We start from the raw sequence: 18,842 nt of genomic DNA, 5'->3' as shown, positions 1-18,842 counted from the left end.
GCTAACTATAAAAAATGGGAGAAGATGGATGCTCTAACATGAGTAAAAAGGACAACTCACTTGGTATTTTGTTTCCTGTGCCCACAGAAAACATTTTTTAAAGAGAATAAAAATTAGAAGAGTCATTTTCTAGAGGTCAAGGACAAACCAGGCACATGACCACCCGTAATCGCTCTCAGGATGTGCCTGCACTGTGCCTGCAGCATGAGTAGGTGTTCAACAGCAATGAAGGGGGGACAATCGCACGGGTGCCGATGCAGGCTAACACCACACGTGAGCAGTCTCCAGTGGATTTGCACAGCTCATACAGCCTCTGTCTTCTCTTTCTTCTCTTACAGCCTCTTCTTCTTCCTAACCTCTGGCTAGGTTACACACACTGATCAGTGCACACACATGGCACGCTTCCCAAAAGCTGCAGTCATGCCTGTGATGACTGCTGACTAAATGTAGTCCTAAAGCTGTATCTACTGCAGGACTAAGTTTTGTGAAAAGGAATCAGGGGGTGCTGGGATCCCAAGACGCCCTTCAGCAGCAGCTTGGGAGACGCCTTCCTCTGCTGTATGAGCAGTGCACTCTACTGTCCAGAGCTAACACTGCGGAGTCATGCGAGCACGTTCCCCATTTTTAATGTTAACAGTAACAAACTCATCAATTTAGGTTAACTTTCTGTTAATCTAAAAAGCAGTCCTTTTGAAATTTGTAAACTAGGATGAAGGTTAAATCACAATGATGAAACGCTAGCTCTTCTTTTCCCAGTGCTCATGGGACACTGTCTAGTTCCACGTAGAGGAGCATCAGGTCAGGTGCTGCATCACTAAGGCTCGCTCACTTTGCCGTCTTGTAGAGCAGAATCATGTACACTCCTCTGCAGCAAGTGGGATATCCCAGAATCATGTACACTCCTCTGCAGCAAGTGGGATATCCCAGATCTTTCCCTTTTGCTCTAGAAAACACAGGAAGGAGCCCAGCAGCGTTCCATCCCCATCCACCCACCCCCCAGCAGATGGGGAGACATTTCTCTCCTCGATAGGTCGGGAGGGAAAGGGAAGAGATGAGACATAACTGTGCTCCCATTTCCACTGCCATTTCAGGTTCCCACATTCTCACAGACAAGCCAGAGAAATTCCACATCCTTGGTTTCCTCCTACCACCTTGGCTGCTGTTCACGGCAGATGATGTTTTTCACACTGAATCAGACAAGCGTGTTAAGCAGCCATTGTTTAGCTCTGAGGGTACCTTTCCCAAGCTACGATTCAGCCGTGCTATTGCATGGTGTATTGCTCTGTGTCCAGGTTCTCCTGGAATTACTCCCTCTTCTCAGGTGTTGTGGATGGAACTTCAGCACCTAACTCATATCCTAGATTGCAGTTTTCAGGCCTATGGGCTTAAACTCTTTCTTGGATTAGGCTTTCAGGAGCCATTCTGGTCACACCGCTATAGTTGAACAAGTCTTCATTATTCAGCCAATGTAGAGAAAAGGAATTAAGAAGGTACAAGAGAGGTTAAATGCACTGACACAGGCACACAGGAGTCCCCACGTAAACCTGGAAAGCACTGGACTTTGGATCAGCCTTTTCCATAGTAAGAGGGGTTAGGTTGAAACCTACTGTTGTGATGTCTATGACAGGGTTGGTGTAGCTGTTCCTTGCTGGGAGATGAAGATATCCTTCAGACCCGTTTCACATGCTTATTGCACAACATAAAGACACGAGTGATGAAAAACATGATGGTCATGGGCTGTAGGAAGTGGTGCTGTGGACTGCATCCAACCCCTCCCTGCTCACGAACTAAAGAGAAATTCTACAAGGAAAATCCTGGAAATGGTTAATCTTCAGAAACAAACTAGAGTTCAACTCAGATGATCACAACATGCTGCTAGGTAGGCCTCCACCTTGACCAGACCTCACGGTAAACATTCTTCATGAAAAGCAACCATCCCTTCCATCATGCTTGAAAGCCACAGGCCGAGGTGGAATCTGTTTTACTGATCCAGCCCCTGCCTCTATTAAAAGGATTACGCAGACTGACAATAATCTGCCAACACAAAAGAAGACAGAATATTATCCTTCACTAGCAATCTTCAGTTTGGAACATTGCTTTTGCCTCTTTCTGAACCCTTCCCTTTCTGATAGCCAGGGGAGAGCATGTCCTGCATAGCTGAGCTTGATTGATACAAACGTGTTCATTCCCCGCCGAATCTGAATAGCGCACCTTGCACTACTCATTTACTTTTCACCAAGGTTTCCTACTAAACGGCACAGTGCATAGTGCAGTCCTCAGTTGTAACAGCCAAAGGTTTTCAGATTTTTAATGCTGGCTTACCTCTGTTGCCCGCTCAGAGGGAAAGCACGTGGAAGAGAAACCTATTCTGGCCACTGGATGACCCCCCCCCCACCCCTTTCCCCTCAACGTGCTGCAGCTTTCCCTTTGGAATGGCTCTCCTTGTTCCCCACGCTGCGTCTCACACTAAACATACACAAAAGACTTCTCGTACTGCTCTGTGCCCTGCTAACCTAGGATTTTGTCATCTTTTCCTGCCTTTCTGTAAAAGCAAGGGAAAGGCCTTGCACCACTGCAAGTGGTGCGACAACTCCTCTTCCCGTGTTTCGGGACAAATAGGGTACCAGGGAAAAGCACAGGGTGATGATGTGATTCTTTGCCTCGTTCTCTTAGCAAGTAACATCTTAGAGACTGTTTTTCCAGATGCTGAAAAAAAAAAACCAACAAAAAACCACCTAATCATGTAATGTAGTAAGGAAATTACATATTTTTTGTAAGTTTAGAGGTAAATCACCAGGTGAGAACGCTGTTACTCTTTGTCAAATTAATCCCAGCTATGGAGAACAAACAAAATGGAGTGGCTGCCAGGGAAGGCTGTGTGAAGGAAAGTCAATGGCTTCGGGAGAGTAGGTTTATACACAGGAAACCTTGGAAATGCAGCTGCGAATTACTCACATCTGAGACATTTCTGGCCAAAGAGACAGACAATGTACATCAGCAGCAACCACCTGTTGGACTTGCAGGGACGGTGCCGTGACTTTCACTAGCCAACGCCTCGCAAGGGCGATGGAATGGGCAGCCCGGACTGACCCAGACGCTCTACAAAGGTTTAATTTTCAAGCAGAGACAACCCCTGAAGCCCGGTGAAGAATGCACCACAGTACCTCTGCATTGCGAGCTCCTTTTACAAGCTAAAAGGTTGTCTGAATTTCATGTGGGAACGCAACATAGAAAGAATTTTACCACTTGCCGCTAGACTTTTAATTCTTAAAGGATTACAAACAGGAAACCTTGCAGGACAAGGGGAGTTACTAAACACATCCTCCTCTTCAAGTCTTTTTTTTACGTCATTAAAGGTGGTTTACAGGCTTTGCACAGGCCCGAGTGAAAGAGCACCACACACTACGATTTAGTAATTTCAGGCTGAAAACCGCAATTGGTCTGATCATGCAAGTGACTCACGTGTGCACGTGAAAGGGGAAAATGTGTGCGAGAACATTACTGGCTAAAATTACTTTGAAAGAATTCCAAATTATGCCAAAATGCACCACGACTGTTCATCTTTTTACAGGAGAGAGGAAATACTGCAGAGAATCTGCCATAAAATTGCTCCCAGTCCAGTAAAATACTTATGTGACAATGAACACATTACAAGTAATTAAGCAACACTGACAAAACACCACCAGCTGGGAAGTAGGAAGGATATTATTACCAGCATCTTTGTCTTCTAAAACATTTATTTGCTGGGTTTTTTTTTTTATCTATATCCTGTCATTTAAAGTGTTCTGTGCATAAAGATATCTGTGATCTCTACTCTCAAAGTAAAACTTCATAGGTCACATTCAACCGCTCATAATGCCTTTTTCATTTTATTGTCATGGTAAGCCAGCAACAGGCTTAGTTCTAGCTCACCTTCTCACCATCAACCAAGAGTTCATAGAATCACAGAATGGTTTGGGTTGGAAGGGACCTTCAAAGGTCATCTAGTCCAACCCCCCTGCAAGGAGCAGGGACATCCCCGACTAGATCAGGTTGCTCAGAGCCTCATCCAGTCTGGCCTTGAACGTTTCCAGGGATGGGGCTTCCACCACCTCTCTGGGCAACCTGTTCCAGTGCTCCACCACCCTCACTGTAAAAAAAAAAAAAAAATTCATAAAGTCTAAATCTATCTCCCTCTATTTTAAAACCATTACCCCTTGTCCTATCACAACAGGCCCTTCTAAAGAGTTTCTTACCAACTCTCCCAATTCTTGAGACTGAGGCTGCATGAAACATGCCAAGTCCTTAAATTATCAATGCTGTTTTGGAGACAGAGCACAAAGATATAAAAATGGAAGCAAGTTACGTGCTTAATGCATCCAGAAATGTCCAAAATTAAACTTTGGAAAAAAACGGTCACTGTTATGACATCACAGCCTGCTTTCCAAACATGTTTACATTCTGCTGTCGTGCATCTCATTTAAACAACTTAAAAATTGCTGCCGTCAAGTGTCATGGAGCACGAAGACAGCAGCATTTCCTCAGCCCCATGCTCCAGATCTGCTCACTGAAGCTGTGGCAGAGATCTCAAAGCTCAGTGATCTCAGTAAGGCTGCTGGGGAAGATGTTCAGAGGCTCAGGTCTGCTCTCATGACTTACCTCCAAGAGTCCCACCATCTTCAGTCAGCCCTGCACTTCTGCAGGCTCCAAGGATCATCCGCAGAGAAACGCACCGTAAGAAGCAGAAATCTTATCAGCATAATTTATTTTTAAAAAACCCAATGCTCATGTGGACAATCAAAGGGTATTTATTTTATTAGAACTTGTACTGCTATGAACATGCATGGGTGCTTCTAATCAATGATTTATAGATTTCAGCAACGGTCCCTCCTACCATGGGAGAAATGAAGCTGCCTGGGTGTTCACAGCCCATTCAATCAGACAGATTTCACACTGCATTTTTCAAGCAACTGACCTCTTCAATAAAAAGGAGAAAGCCACAATTCCTGCTGTGAATAGCCCAACTGCATTCTCTACCATAAGCTCCTTTCAGACAATCATGAGATAAAAAGTACATGTTCATTTTTATTAATTCAATTATTAATCTAATACTTTTACAATGGGATTACAAAAAACAGAGGTGCTCTGTTCCTACCTGTTTAGGTAACGCAAAACTGCCTCTAGGAGGAACAAACTAATGACAGACTAGATGCTTACACCACATTTCTCCTGCAAGGTACAGAAGGCATCACATAAAAGATCTTATTGTTAAGCGTTTCTTAATATAGAAACACTCTGAAGTGAAAAGAAAATCAGTTACCACAGCATCTCAAGGACAACACCTAATAATTAACAATTGCACTTCTAGCTTAAATCAAATTTACCTTTCAACGTGGACAAACACTACCATTATTAAACCACTGTGCTTTTCACAAGCTCCAATCTGAAGTATTTAAAGTGTTTTATGTAGTTTGACTTTTCTTCCACATGAAAGACTGTTTAAAACAATTTATGAGAGTACAGGAATGGTTTTAATAAGAGAACGAGAGACTTCACTTGCTGTTACTGAGCTTCCAGCATCTTCATGAAGTACTTCTGTACAAAATCTGTACAAGTATCTCACAGAGATCTAACGTTACGCTTTTCCTCAACACTAACAATATAAAAAAAATACTTTATTTAGCAATTATAATCTATTTTCAACTTATTTACCCAAGAATGAGGTTTCTTCAGTAGGTCGTAACAGATGTAAATGATCTTGTGTTTCATCCATCAATGACAAAAACCATGTAAGTGTTTAGCAAAACATTCTCAGACCACTGGCTGCATTTTCAATAACCTCGCTTTTGTTTTTCTTCTTTGTCAAGAATAGCCTGTTTTAGACTCAATGCAGCATCTTCAAACTGAGGGTTTAACTCTAATACTTTCCTGAAATCTTTCATGGCCTCATCAAAGCATCCTGTCCCAAAAAAAAAGAAAAAAAAAAAAGAAAGAATGAATTATCTTTCTGTGCTCAAACTCACAAGCCACAACTGAAATGACTCCCAGTACCTTCACTAACAAGAAGTAGCAGCTGTACTTGCTGGACCCACTACATCTGGATTCTCCAGAGGCCCAAGTGGGAGTCAAGGGCCTTCAGAGCAAGAACCCAAGTGTCTATTTTTGAACCTAAAATGGGCTCAAGGCTCAATTCAGCCAGCTGATTCAAAGAGAAGGAGCCAAAAGGCCCAGGCTCAGGCAAATAACTAACACCCAGGCTGTCTTACACCTGGAGCACAGGCAGACTGCTTCCCAGCTGATGCTCCTGGTCAGGCTCCACTCTCCTAGCGCTCTCTCTAGTCCCTCAGCTTCTGGGTCTTGGCTTTAAAACAGCCAAGCTGCAACAAAAGGAACAGAGGTTTCATTTTCTTATGGCAATACTCAAAACTTGGGTAACAAATTCCCTGGAGGTGGCTGACAGCCTGCTGCAGGTTGAGGAGGCTGTGCTCACTAGGGCTGCGCATGCTAAAGAGATGCTTTTTCTTTGTTTTAATGGCAATGTTTGGAATTGGCTAGTTTTACCCCTAATGCAAGTTCTTCCTAAACTGAAATCGCAACTTCACCTCTGTTTTCCCCTGAGTAGTATCATTTCAAATGACATAGCCAGCGCATCTGCAAATAGGGGTATCACTGCACACACAGCAGCTGAAATGCCCTGTGAGAACTCCAGAAAACCGCATCTCTGTCTGCCCCAGTTACTACTGGTGTGCTGTCTTTCCGCCACCAGTGCCAGGCAGGTCCCTGTATCTGTTAAACGGCAGGAATCTCTCTGCAGTTTGGGTGACTCCTGGGATAAACGAGCGCCCTGGGCTGTTACCCGCTCAGGGAAAGCTCCCTGCCCTCTCCTCGCCCCGGGCGGGCGGCAGGGGGAGGGTCGGGGCCCGCCGCCCGGCTCGCAGGGCAAGCGGTCGGGTCGCCCTGCCCCGGGTCACCCGGGCCATGGGCCCCGGGCCAGGCGGCCCGGCCCGCGCTGAGGGGCGGCGCGGCGCGGCCCGTACCCAGCCGGTAGAGCACCAGGCCGCGGTTGTAGTAGGGCACCTCGAAGCCGGGCTGGCACTCGATGGCGGCCGTGTAGTCCTCCATGGCGGCGGCGAACTCCACCCGAAAGTACTTGATCTGGCCGCGGTCGTTGAGGGCCGTGGCGAGGTCGCGGCCGGCGCTGGGCGGGGACAGAGGGAGAGCGGCCGTTACGGCGGGCCCCGCGCCTGCCCCGCGCCTCCCCCCGCCGCCCTGGCACGTACCCCGGCCCGGCGGGCCCCGCGCACCGGGCGATGAAGCGGCTGTACAACTCCTCCGCCGCCGCCAGCCGCCGCGCCGCCAGCTGCGCCTGCGCCGCCGCCAGCAGCCCCGCCGCCTCCTGCTCCATGGCGGCACCTCCGCCCGGCGGCGCTGTGACGTCACGGGCACGGCAGCGGCGGCAACTGCAGCCGGGCGCCCCGGGGAAGCGTGCAGCGGACAAAGGGCTCCGCCCGCCACCCTCACACCCGCCCCCCCACGCCGCCGCGGGTCCTGCTGGGGGAGCGCGGAGTGACGTAGCTGGCGCAGCCCGCAGTGACGGCACTGGCATCGCCTAACAGACACTTCCACGAAGGAAAAAAGCTCAAATAGCAGGAGAGAAAAAAAAAAAATCGTAATATTTTCTCTACAGAACGGAGTGTATCGTTACCCAGGTTTAACCGAAAGGCATTGCTTGCCAGGAAAGACGGCGCAGAAGAGGCCTCGCGCTCTCCTCTGGAAAACGAACGCGCCAGGGGAACGTGAAGGGGCGCAGCTGGTGCCGGGCGCTGGCTGCCGCTGGGGAGAGAGCTCGCAGGGCGGAGAAGGGACCTGCAGCGCTGCCAGAGCAGAGGCTCAAACCCAGCAATAAAACAAGAGCCATGTAAAATGGCACGCCTCAAAAGCTCCGCGTGTAGCAAGGCTGACAGTTCAGCTCCTGAAATCTGTTCAGCAGATGTCAGCTGCTCACTTCGAGCTACTTAAAAAAAAAAAAAAAAAAAAAAAAAAAAAAAAAAAAACGCTCATTATCAGATTCCAGCTTGAGGTTCGCAGAAGTTTCCTTCACTGGCTGAAGAAATCGCCAAAGCTCAAGAACCCCGATGCAGAGCAACGGCACTGATTGCTAAATGTTTGCAAGCCCTTTATTGCTACGGTGGCTTTAAATAGACTTGGAAAAAGACAACAGCACAGACGTATGCCTAAACTGGTACCATCGCTCTGGTAGAGCAGTGGTAGAAAAACAGGTACAATGATACCATCACAACTACTGTGACATTGTTTCAACTCAGGAATTACTTTCTTAAAAAAAAAAAAAAGTGACTTCTGGGAAAACCCAATAATTTGCTATGGAATTACAAAAAAATGATAAATGGAGCTTGCTCAGAGTAAAACATACTAAGATGAATCTACATTGAATTTGCATGGTTTTGAAACTAGGCTCAATTGCCAATTAGAAAATAATGCTTTAATTTTAAAACTTTGTAAAAAAATGCAAAAAAGACCCCCTGAGTCTATTAACACAGTCATTTATTCACATAAATGGAACCAGCAGAGGTTTCTCTTTTGGGTTGTATGGATTTTTCAAAAGATGTTTCTCTAATAGCGGCACTGTCCGTTACAATACAGTACCTGTGCTGTCTTTTAAAGTATAGTACATCAGTAACATCGAGAGAGTATTTTTAGGAGACGTAACAAGGACACAAGGATCAACAGTCCTTCATCCTCTGCTACGCTGTACTGTGGCACAGAGGACAGAAGTTGTAATTGTTTGCTTCTTTGGCTTTCATGCAATGCTTACACACACTGCATATCCAGAATCGATACTCCAGGATAGGTTCTCCTGTTGCAACACATACAGGAAGTTTCCCATCTCCACTATAAAAATAAAAAAAAAAAAATAAAAATAAAAATTTGAATTGTGTAACACTTCCCTGTTAACATAGCCAAGTATGTAAATCTTCACACAACAGAATGCACAGCCCCAGAACCACACAGTCAACAAATCAGGACCAGCAGATCCAAAAGAGTAGGTGAAAAGGAGCAGTGAGGCTGTATAAAGGTAAGGGCCGAGACAACTGTACTACGGTTACGGTCATTCCTCTGCAGAGCCAACATGAAAGCCACTAGTGACATTCTGTACATGTCCACAGTAAAATCAAACAAGACAGGTTAAAATCCTATTCACTGAAAAGAAAATCTATTCACAATCAATTTCCATACTCAGAAATTCCCTGCTGTTAGCAGGAAACGTATGTCAAAGCCACCATTGTGAGTACAGCTGCTCCAAGGACTTACCTCTTAAGCATGCCCTTCATCTCTTAATTCTTTCACTTGACACATTCACCTTCTCACACCATGTAGATTTAGGTAATTCACAAAAGACTGGAGACTTACTGGTTAATAATGGTTAAACATCCGCTTGCTGACATTTCCATCACACCACAATGGTGATGCAAACAGTAACATTATTACTTTAATGGCATGTGACACGTTGTCAAAGGTCTTAAAACTCCTGTGCTCCGCCCACGTGCATTCCAAGTTAAGATGAAGTTATATCTTTATGCCCAGTTCCTCAAATACAGTCAGCGTCTATTCTCCCAAATAAAACCGTGTTGCATTACCCTTTCTGTACACTGGTGAACACCTGCATCATTCTTGCCCAATATTTCGTTTAAGCAGGGGAGGACCTAATTAACTTGGTCACACAAAACCTGCTAAAACCCAAAATGCAAACAATAGCAGAAAACAACACTAGTATTACAACATTATCATACAAATACAAACCCACCTCTCAAGAACGTCATCCAGATCAGGTTTTTTGTTATACTTGGGACAATGTCTCGTGAAAATCTCTAGAGCAAGGTCTTCATACTGTTGCCTCTGCTCTGGCCTAAGAGTTTCCAAGGATTCTAGTTTAACAAAGGCTTTTGAACAAGTATCAAATGCTCTATTTGCACATGCACAGAGTGCCAAAAGGGAATAGATTTCAACTGCAGGGATAATGTCTTCATAATCTCTCAAATGAAGAGCTAGGAAATGAAAAAAAAAAAAAAAAAAATCCAAGGGAATTATTACATGTCTTCTGGGAAGCGCAAGAATCTGTCTGAAATATTTGCTACTAGTAGACAGTATTAATCTTGCAAATTTGACACAATGAATCAAAGCCTTTTCATTGACACAACTGTAAAGCATCTGTGGTTCAACACTTCTTAAAACTAAACAAAAATAAGGGGATTTGACTGGGAAATTAAAGTGTCTTTAGCACCAAGGGCGGGTTCTGCCTGACCATCCTGGTGGCCTTCTATGATGAAGTCACTACATCAGTGGACAAGGGAAGAGCTATGGATGTCGTCTGTAAGGCCTTTGACACAGTCTCCGACAACATCCTTCTCTCTAAATTGGAGAAATATGAATTCAACGGGTGGACTGTTCAGTGGATGGGGAATTGGTTGGATGGTTGCATCCAGAGGGTAGTGGTCAATGGGTCAACGTCCAGATGGAGGTCAGTGACAAGTGGTGTCCCTCAAGGGTCCATACTGGGACCAGTACTGTTTAACATCTTCATCAATGACAGACAGTGGGATCAAGTGTGCTCTCAGCAAGTTTGCAGATGACACCAAGCTGAGTGGTGTGGTCAACATGCCTGAGGGACGAGATGCCATCCAGAGGGACCTGGACAGCCTTGAGAAGTGGGCCCATGTGAACCTCATGAGGTTTATAAGACCAAGTGCAAGGTCCTGCACATGGGCTGAGGCAACCCCCAGTATCCATACAGGCTGGGGGATGAAGGGATTGAGTGCCTTGCCCTGAGGAGAAGGACTTGGGGGTTCTGGTGGATGAAAAGCTGGACACGAGCTGTCAATGTGCACTCGCAGCCCAGAAGGCCAATTGTATCCTGGGCTGCATCAAGAGGAGCGTGGCCAGCAGGCCGAGGGACGTGATTCTGCCCCTCTACTCTGCTCTGGTGAGACCCCACCTGGAGTAGTGTGTCCTGCTCTGGAGCCCCCAACATTGGCAGGACACGAACCTGTTGGAGAGGGTCCAGAGGAAGCCACAGAGATGATCAGAGGGCTGGAGCACCTCTCCTATGAGGACAGGCTAAGAGAATTTGGGCTCTTCAGCCTGGACAAGAGGAGGCTCCAGGGAGACCTTATTGAGGCCTCAAGTTTTAAGCCTTCAGTACTTAAAGGGGGCCTATAAGAAAGATGGGGACAAACTTTTTAGCATGGCCTGTAGCAATAGGACAAGGGTAATGGTTTTGAAATAGAAGGAGATAGATTTAGACTAGATATAAGGAAAACATTTTTTTTTTTTTTTTCTTTTACAATGAGGGTGGTGGAACACTGGAACAGGTTGCCCAGAGAGGTGGTGGATGCCCCATCCCTGGAAACATTCAAGGCCAGGTTGGACGGGACTCTGAGCAACCTGATTGAGTTGGAGATGTCCCTGCTTCTTGCAGGGGGGTTGGACTAGATGACCTTTGAAGGTCCCTTCCCACTCTAACTATTCTACGATTCTGTAAGCATTTCAAATGGACCTTCTTTACTTGGACAAAGCATAAAGCACTATTTCCTTCTCTAACTCCCACAATCTTTTTACAAAGCTCTACAGGGAGGTCTGATGTGAATTCAGGCATGCCTTAGAATTTAAGGAAAGAAATACAAGACAGTCAACAGAATATCTACAGAGATTGTCCAAGTTAATCAGGTAATATTTGGAAAGTTAGATTTGCACTATCTCCAAGAAAATACCTTCCAGGTATCTTGACTACAGCCATATTTAATTCATTATATGGTTTTGTTTTAAATTCCATGGATCTAGCAGGAATAGAAAAATGTGCCAACTATACATGAAATTATGTGCTGTGCAGGTCTGAGAATTAGAAGAGTTTCTTTACAGGGTCAAAAATGAAGTCCTACCTGTTTTAAGTGCTGCATCTACAGAACCTTTATAGAGCTGTCTTTGTGCAAGTATGAAAAAATGGTAAGCCTCAGCTCCTCGCCAAGGATTGTCTGCAAAGCGATTAGTGGAAGAAAGAACATCATCTTCTAGCAAACCAGCCAAAGCTGAAGCAGTCTGAAAAGAAAGCAGTATCACAACTAATTTTTATACAAAACAGATACAGCGGGAAATGTGAATAAATCAAAAGAACTTTTCTGTACTTGGTGATTACTCTCTGTGTTAACTAGGGAAAATATAAATATATAGACCTAAAGTGAACATTGTTATATATTTTATACAGTGCATAGGCAGAACATATGGTGCAGATTTTCAAAGATAAATATCACATACATGTGTACAAATATATTCTGTGAACATCTGCAGACTAGTTCATAGTTTGGATTAATATTGCATTTCAACACCAGACCTCTTAAAACTTTGTTTAAACTATTTCATTTGTGCATATGAAGATGAAAGTGTGAGCAGAAAAAAAATTAAAATTCTTCCATTTGCCTCTCCCATATCTGGAGCCATCTCACTGCTAAATTGTAGCCAACATAGCTTAATCTAATCACAGATCTCTTTTGGATTGATACTTACTCCTAAATGGGAAAGTGAGAGTCTTGCAAGGAAAAGAAAAAAAAAAAAATCTGGAGTTTCTTAGTATGATTTTCATTGTTATAGTGAAAACATCAAGAAAAACACATTAAACTTAGGAAAGAAAGTATCTATTAATATATATGATTTAAATGTTTTTAAGTAATACTTTAAACAATATGTTTTCATGGAAGACTTGCTTTAAGGAGAGCTTTGTTCTTAGCATGAAAAGGTGTTACTAAAAAAAGGCAATAGCCTCACATGAAGATAGCTTTATTTATTCTGACTAGGTAGCACATACCAGAATTCAGAAAGAACTAAAAAAAAACAAACCCACAAAAAAACCCCAACAACAACAACAACAACAAAAAAACCACTCTACCTCTGTACTTTTTCCTTTGACTTTTCCCCTTTGTGCATTTTGCATTTGTTCATGGCACTGTTCTATAAGTAAGGCTGATAATACATAAAGCTTTTTAACTCGCAAAGGCTTTGTCCTTTTCTTTGCCTCTTCATCTGCAATCTTAAAAAACAAAACAAAGGAATTTAATGTAGATTAAAAAAAATATTAGAAGAGTTGCTTCATTCTCTTGGACAACTGCGTGCTTGTACAAACCTAGGAAGTCATGCCAAAAAATGATTCTGCATTTGAATGTAATAATTTAGACTGCAAACAGAACTATAAATGTAAATGTCGAAGTGAAGAATGCACATTATTCAATATTTATTTACCTAACCAGTATATAAAGCCAGGGATAAATATGAAGGATAAATCAGTGTAATCATGTATAAGTCTTGACTTAACATAAAAGTAAACTAAAAAATAGTGATTTTTAAACACTGAAGTTTAAGAAATGCATAGCTTTCAATAAGGTCTGGTGGTTTTCCCAGAAAATAAGAATGGCTTTTTAAAGTAACACATATATATTTTTTTATTTTACTATAAACATTTGCTGTAAAAAATTCCTATCACTCTTACAGATTTTATAAGCTATGAACAGAAATCTGTGCAGCCAAACCAAATCTAAGCAACACCTTTATCTTAAAAGCACACCACAGCAGTTTCTAATTGAAGGTACCAGTTGAAGAAATATCAAAATTTAACTTCTATTTAATGACACTGCTATTTTTAAAAATAAAGGAGATAAAACGAATCCAGACAACATCTAAAATAATGTGGATGTTGCACCCAGGCCAGTCTGCTTTAGTAGGCAATGCAGGGAACAGGACCTCTTCTGAGGTGCAGTTCATCTCATTCTGAAGTGAAACTCTCAAAATAAATCTGATGGCTTGTGTCCTGAAAGACTCTCTCCACTGGCTACAGGGAACATCCAGGGTAACTATTTCAGATGGAAATATCTGAATGTAGGAGTTGGATTCATCTTTGCAGTATCCTGTATAATGACATCTGCTTATTGCCTGGACATTGTTAACACTAAAATAAGAAAATAAAAGTAGCATGGAAATAATAAGAGCTAGTCCAAAACCCCAGTTATTTGACATAAAAATAAAACCTGCAATACCTTGAACATGAGCTTAGTAGCTTCAAAGAAATAATTGGCTTTACGGTAGAGTTCTATAGCATCAAGGATTTTATTCTTTTCCAGTAAATGACTTGCATATCTGGCTAACAAGGATCCAATCTCTTTCATATTGTGATTTTTAGCCAGCTCCACAGCTTTATTCCACTAGAAATGAAAGCAGAAAATTACCAACCTCATTTTTTCAAATACATTCACAGAACAAGCTGGTTATCCATGAATAGTTTGCAACATTTGTGTGCAATACTTCATCACCATTTAGAACGAGGCTACTAAAAAAACTGAACTAAAAAGCAAGAGAATACAAATGCTAACATAATTGCCAATCATGTGATACAGCAGGCCTGTGAAACAAATGCTGGACCTCTGTCCAAAACCACATACAAAGCAGTTGCTTCTGCTTTGATAAAAGCTTTGCAAAATAATTTCATTGCTGCTCATAGCTGGACATGTGGATTTCAACACTTCTGATATTACTAAAATCCAAACTGTCAAAAGCATAGCTAAAAGAGGACTTCAGCCCATAAGCTCAAGACATAAACACTGACACTTTACTTATCCTTCTATACACCTCATGTTGTCTGTGAATTTTCTTGATCTTCAACATTTTGGCTACTGTGTTTGCCTCAGATCAAAAGTTTGGCAGGACTGAGAAACTTGGCAGAATCTCATACCTAACAGCCTTCAGATCCATAAACTAGGAAGTTGTTCACATAAAGACAGCACTGGCCAGTCCTACCATTCCCATACATCAAGTTCCTCGTAGCCATCCTCAGTTTCTTATTAGCACTGACACAAACAGTTGCACAGGTAAGTCACACTGGAGAACACGAATTTTCCAAAAATCATAACAAATCATCAGACACATAACAAGGACCTATACTTAACTAGGCTTTAGGATAGATATCTCACTGTTCAACTGGTATCAGTAAAGTCGATTGTCTACTGCTGTTTTACCTGGTTGAGATGTACACAGGTATCTACCGCATCCTTTGGTCGATTACATTTGAGAAAGGCTGACACAGCTTGTTCACACATCCCCACTCTTACAAACATGTAAGCTATATCCTGCAAAAAGCATCAGCACCGCATTAAATTCACTTCCAGATTTTTAGTACATTGTGTAGCAACTGCAATACTATTATATTCTTGTTTAATTTAATTCCAAGAAGCTGTGGGAAAGGGGTTGTTTGCTTCATGGATTCTGTGAAGACAACACGCACTGTTGTAAATCTTTAGAACAGTACGCTACTTTCACACATTGCTTCTACATTAAAAAAAAAGCTAATTTAAAAAATTTCTTTCAAATCAAATCATACCAGAAAGACTGTGTTCTTACTACCCAAGAGTATTTCACAAAACTTTGCTATTAGAAAGAGGTTAAAAGGAAAGTGCTATGTCTGGCTTTGTTCAAACAACTGAAAATGGCATTAAATGAGCATGTTTTGCATTTTTCAAGCATTTGAGTAGTCAATCATACCATAGTTTTAAATTAGCTCTTATTCAGTAGGTCATTTCAGGCTAAACCACCAACTTTCCATGTTTTCAGCAGAGTATCTCAAATTTTCATTGTACATAAGCATTCCCACCAGAGCTACCAAGTAAGATGTTAAACCAGGGATAGCAACCAGGAAGAATTTGGGGCAGAAAAACCCCAGTGTAGACTAGATGACAAAATGAAAGCTAAAGTAAGTGTCCAGTCATGAGAAGTGACTTCTCAGTGAAGCATAGCTATTTTAGAGAGAAATGCCACAATCTGGGGAGGGAAGTAGTGACTTATGACTTGGCCATGCGGCTGTAGAGCATGATGAATAATCAGGTCTATATAGGAAACCTGGACAATGAGGGAAAGGGAGAATGATGAAGTATGAAAACAACAGTAATATTGGAGATCAATATCAAAGTAACACCACTATGCTTAAAGACAGGATGTCATACATTGCATTCTTTCTCTCTTTGTTTCTTAACTTTCCCAAGATGGGAAATTTTAAATAAATAGTTGAGCATAAGACAATGAAAAACAAAGGTGCTTTTTGCTTACAGGGAGCAATTTATTATTCTCTGGAAGCGAGTTGGCTAGATTCTCCAGTCCTTGGTAGTCCTCTAGCATGTAGTAACATTCAGCTAAACGTTCCTGGTTTCGTCCTTGTACATAATACTGTACAGCATTTAACCTAATAAGAAAATTTAAAACAAATGTAGTGGCTTCCGATATATAAACACAAGTGAAACTTCTCATTGTGTAAGCCTTTTGCATTTGTAAATTTAAAATGACATTATTTTAAATAGGTAACTTTGCTTGAAAGAGCTTTTGTAGCTAGAATTTCACTCTTTTTCTAAAATGCACTAAAAGTTTTAATTTTCAGAGATCATTATCTTGAAGTAGTAGCCAGATTGGTTCGTTAACTAGCATAAGGTCAGGAAGTCAAGGAGTCTTAAAACTGTATTCCCACATCTGCCCAGATCATGGCTGATAATGTACAACAACTTACAACTAAAGTTTCAGAAGAGGGCTTTACTGTTGTGCCTCCATGTTTTAAAACAGAAGCACTAAAATCTCCAAGACCATTCTCCGATGTTACCTAAAACATCTAAAAAATCAACTTTCAAAATCTAATTTCAACTGCTTTGGGACCCAAGTTCTTTGTGATAATGTAGTCTAAGTAACTGCAATACATAGTGGAGCTGCAGAACTCTGTGTTCTGAATGCTAGAAGTTTACGTGGGCTTAGAAGGCAACAAGAGAAGTTAATGAAACAAAATTTCTCTGCAAGTTATTAGCTATAAAGGCATCACTTTTAGCTCAGTAAGTACCTGACTGCAAAATGTGTTCTGGAGAAATACCATCACATGCATGCACTGCTCTTAAAATCTTTCTTGGGTGCCCAATTTGGGCAATAGCTGGAGACAGATCCAGGTCAAAGGGAACTCTGGACCTTTTCAAATATCTGTGGGTTTAAGTATTCTAAAAAGCTTGTGGTTAGTTTTGAAATTCAGTGATGTTTAATAATTCTCTCACTACTTTTCACTGTTTTTTTTTTTTTCTTTAACACTTTCTGTACCCAGTCTAACTGTATAGGTATTTCTCTCCCCCTCCCCTTCTTTGAAGCAGACAGACTTATGGCAAAACTGAGATATTTATTAATTCCATTCTTTAGATAGTTGATAAATAGCTGTCTGTTTAAAGGTGCCTGCAGCGGTGGAAACATAAAGGTCTGAGCTCAATCTCATCATTCCAAAATTATCCTAGGTATTGCATCCTGACTTTCCTGATGTCTGTCCCTCCTCATAAATTAAGTCTTGTCATCAGTTTTTATGATTTCCTTTGTAATTTACTTCTTATTAGTTCCTCTATAGAACATACCATTTCTGACGATCTGCAAAATAGTCTCCAATAGCATTGTGTGCTTGTTCGAGAAGGGCATCGTCTGAATCACCTGAGCCAGTTTTCAACAGCTGTAATACTCGAAACCAGTCTCCCAGTTTTATTCGTAATCCAATGGCAAGATCTCTAATGTAAACAGAAAATAGCAGGAAAAAGTCAAAGACAATAAAATAGATAACAAAAATATTGAGAAAAGCATCCAAAAGTGTTTTCATGTTCATAACCTCCATTGTAGGTATCACAGTGATCTCAGATACCTTGTTTACAATTGAAACAGTATTCCATAAAAGCAAATACTCAGAGACTTCACAGGTTGTATCGTACTTCCCTATTAGCCATACTCCTGTATGAGGAGTTAAATGAGCAGCTGTTGAGACAGCCGGGCTGATGCTACTTCAGATTTCCTCTTATTCTGTGCACTATACTTTACTTTATCTTTCACTGCTGACCGCTATAATAGATGGCAGCAGCTGCAAAAAGCTAAAAGCAAAAGGGAGATGAGGGGAAGGGCCAAGAAGCAAAGAATATGAACTATGGAGGCTAAAGCTGAGATGTAATAAAATGAATTTCAGAGACTTCTCTTTCAGATTCAAGATTACTTTGGATGAAGGAGAAAGGACTCAGAAGTAGTCTTTCCTTTTTATTATTCATGCATACATATGACCCACCGTGTGTCTGTCTGGCACATTTTTCTACCATATAGAATAATTCTATATTACTTCACATAGAAGCAATTCTGCACATGCATAGAAAATAAATGGGAGAGATATATACAATTCTTTGAAAAGTGTCCTAAACTTACAAGTGAGTTAAGAAAGGCAATAGCAAGGCAGTGCAGTCAGCTAAATAAGAGCATCTATCTAAAAAAATTAAAATTGTATTTGAAAATACAGTTATTTCAGCCTGATTTATGGTAGGTCCTTATCAAGATTTTTCTAGTGGTGAGGAGACACAAGATCAATACAGAATTCCCATATCCTTGTAGCTGGGGAATAAGATGCTCTACTGTTGAAGAAACCAGTAATAAAAGTCTTTGACTTCTGCAATCTTATAATGCCCAAATTTCTCTTCAGCCATGTGGAAAGGAATATGCCATATGTAAAAAGCAGTGCTGCAGTGTGACTGAAGTGTTTATGAGGCAGTCTGCCTCTCCAAACTAGCATACTTCCATCAGCTAATTAATTATGTGCAAGAAAGTTTTCCATTACCAGCATCTAATGTGCATCTCTCCTCAGTTCCTGCCTTCTCCCCCACCTCCTTACACCGGAAAAGGAAGGTTTCTCATTCTTACAGCATGAAAGAAGAAATCATTTCTTCTCCATCATTCCCTACTTTTTTTCACGGCTCCATTAATCAAAGCCTAAA

The 18,842-nt window shown here is 41.9% G+C and overlaps 2 protein-coding genes across 5 annotated transcripts in view; both read right to left on the bottom strand.

The window, feature by feature from the left end:
* Positions 1-5,039: 5,039 nt before the first annotated feature.
* Positions 5,040-7,409, bottom strand: TTC32 (tetratricopeptide repeat domain 32). Its single transcript, XM_086745831.1, has 3 exons — positions 7,260-7,409; positions 7,017-7,177; positions 5,040-5,938 (listed from the first exon to the last, which is right to left on the bottom strand). The coding sequence occupies exons 1-3, from the start codon at positions 7,382-7,384 to the stop codon at positions 5,811-5,813; spliced, it is 414 nt and encodes a 137-aa protein (XP_086601957.1). The 5' UTR covers positions 7,385-7,409; the 3' UTR covers positions 5,040-5,810.
* Positions 7,410-8,024: 615 nt separating this feature from the next.
* Positions 8,025-18,842, bottom strand: part of WDR35 (WD repeat domain 35) — a 49,322-nt gene continuing 38,504 nt past the window's right edge. For 3 of the 4 annotated variants that reach the window (XM_086745127.1, XM_086745126.1, XM_086745128.1), the window contains 8 exons: positions 17,457-17,603; positions 16,135-16,267; positions 15,051-15,161; positions 14,076-14,240; positions 12,935-13,075; positions 11,934-12,090; positions 9,803-10,043; positions 8,025-8,889 (listed from right to left, as the gene is read on the bottom strand). In XM_086745127.1, coding sequence (XP_086601253.1) covers positions 8,742-8,889; positions 9,803-10,043; positions 11,934-12,090; positions 12,935-13,075; positions 14,076-14,240; positions 15,051-15,161; positions 16,135-16,267; positions 17,457-17,603 — 1,243 coding nt within the window. In that variant the 3' untranslated portion in view covers positions 8,025-8,741. Of the gene's footprint in view, positions 8,890-9,802; positions 10,044-11,933; positions 12,091-12,934; positions 13,076-13,855; positions 13,988-14,075; positions 14,241-15,050; positions 15,162-16,134; positions 16,268-17,456; positions 17,604-18,842 lie in introns of those variants that run through there. The other variant, XM_086745129.1, reaches the window with a different exon arrangement.

The sequence above is a fragment of the Chlamydotis macqueenii genome, chromosome 3 (assembly GCF_036417535.1).
Source record: "Chlamydotis macqueenii isolate bChlMac1 chromosome 3, bChlMac1.mat, whole genome shotgun sequence".
Classification (NCBI taxonomy): domain Eukaryota; kingdom Metazoa; phylum Chordata; class Aves; order Otidiformes; family Otididae; genus Chlamydotis; species Chlamydotis macqueenii.
This window is presented reverse-complemented; position numbering and strand designations above follow the sequence as displayed.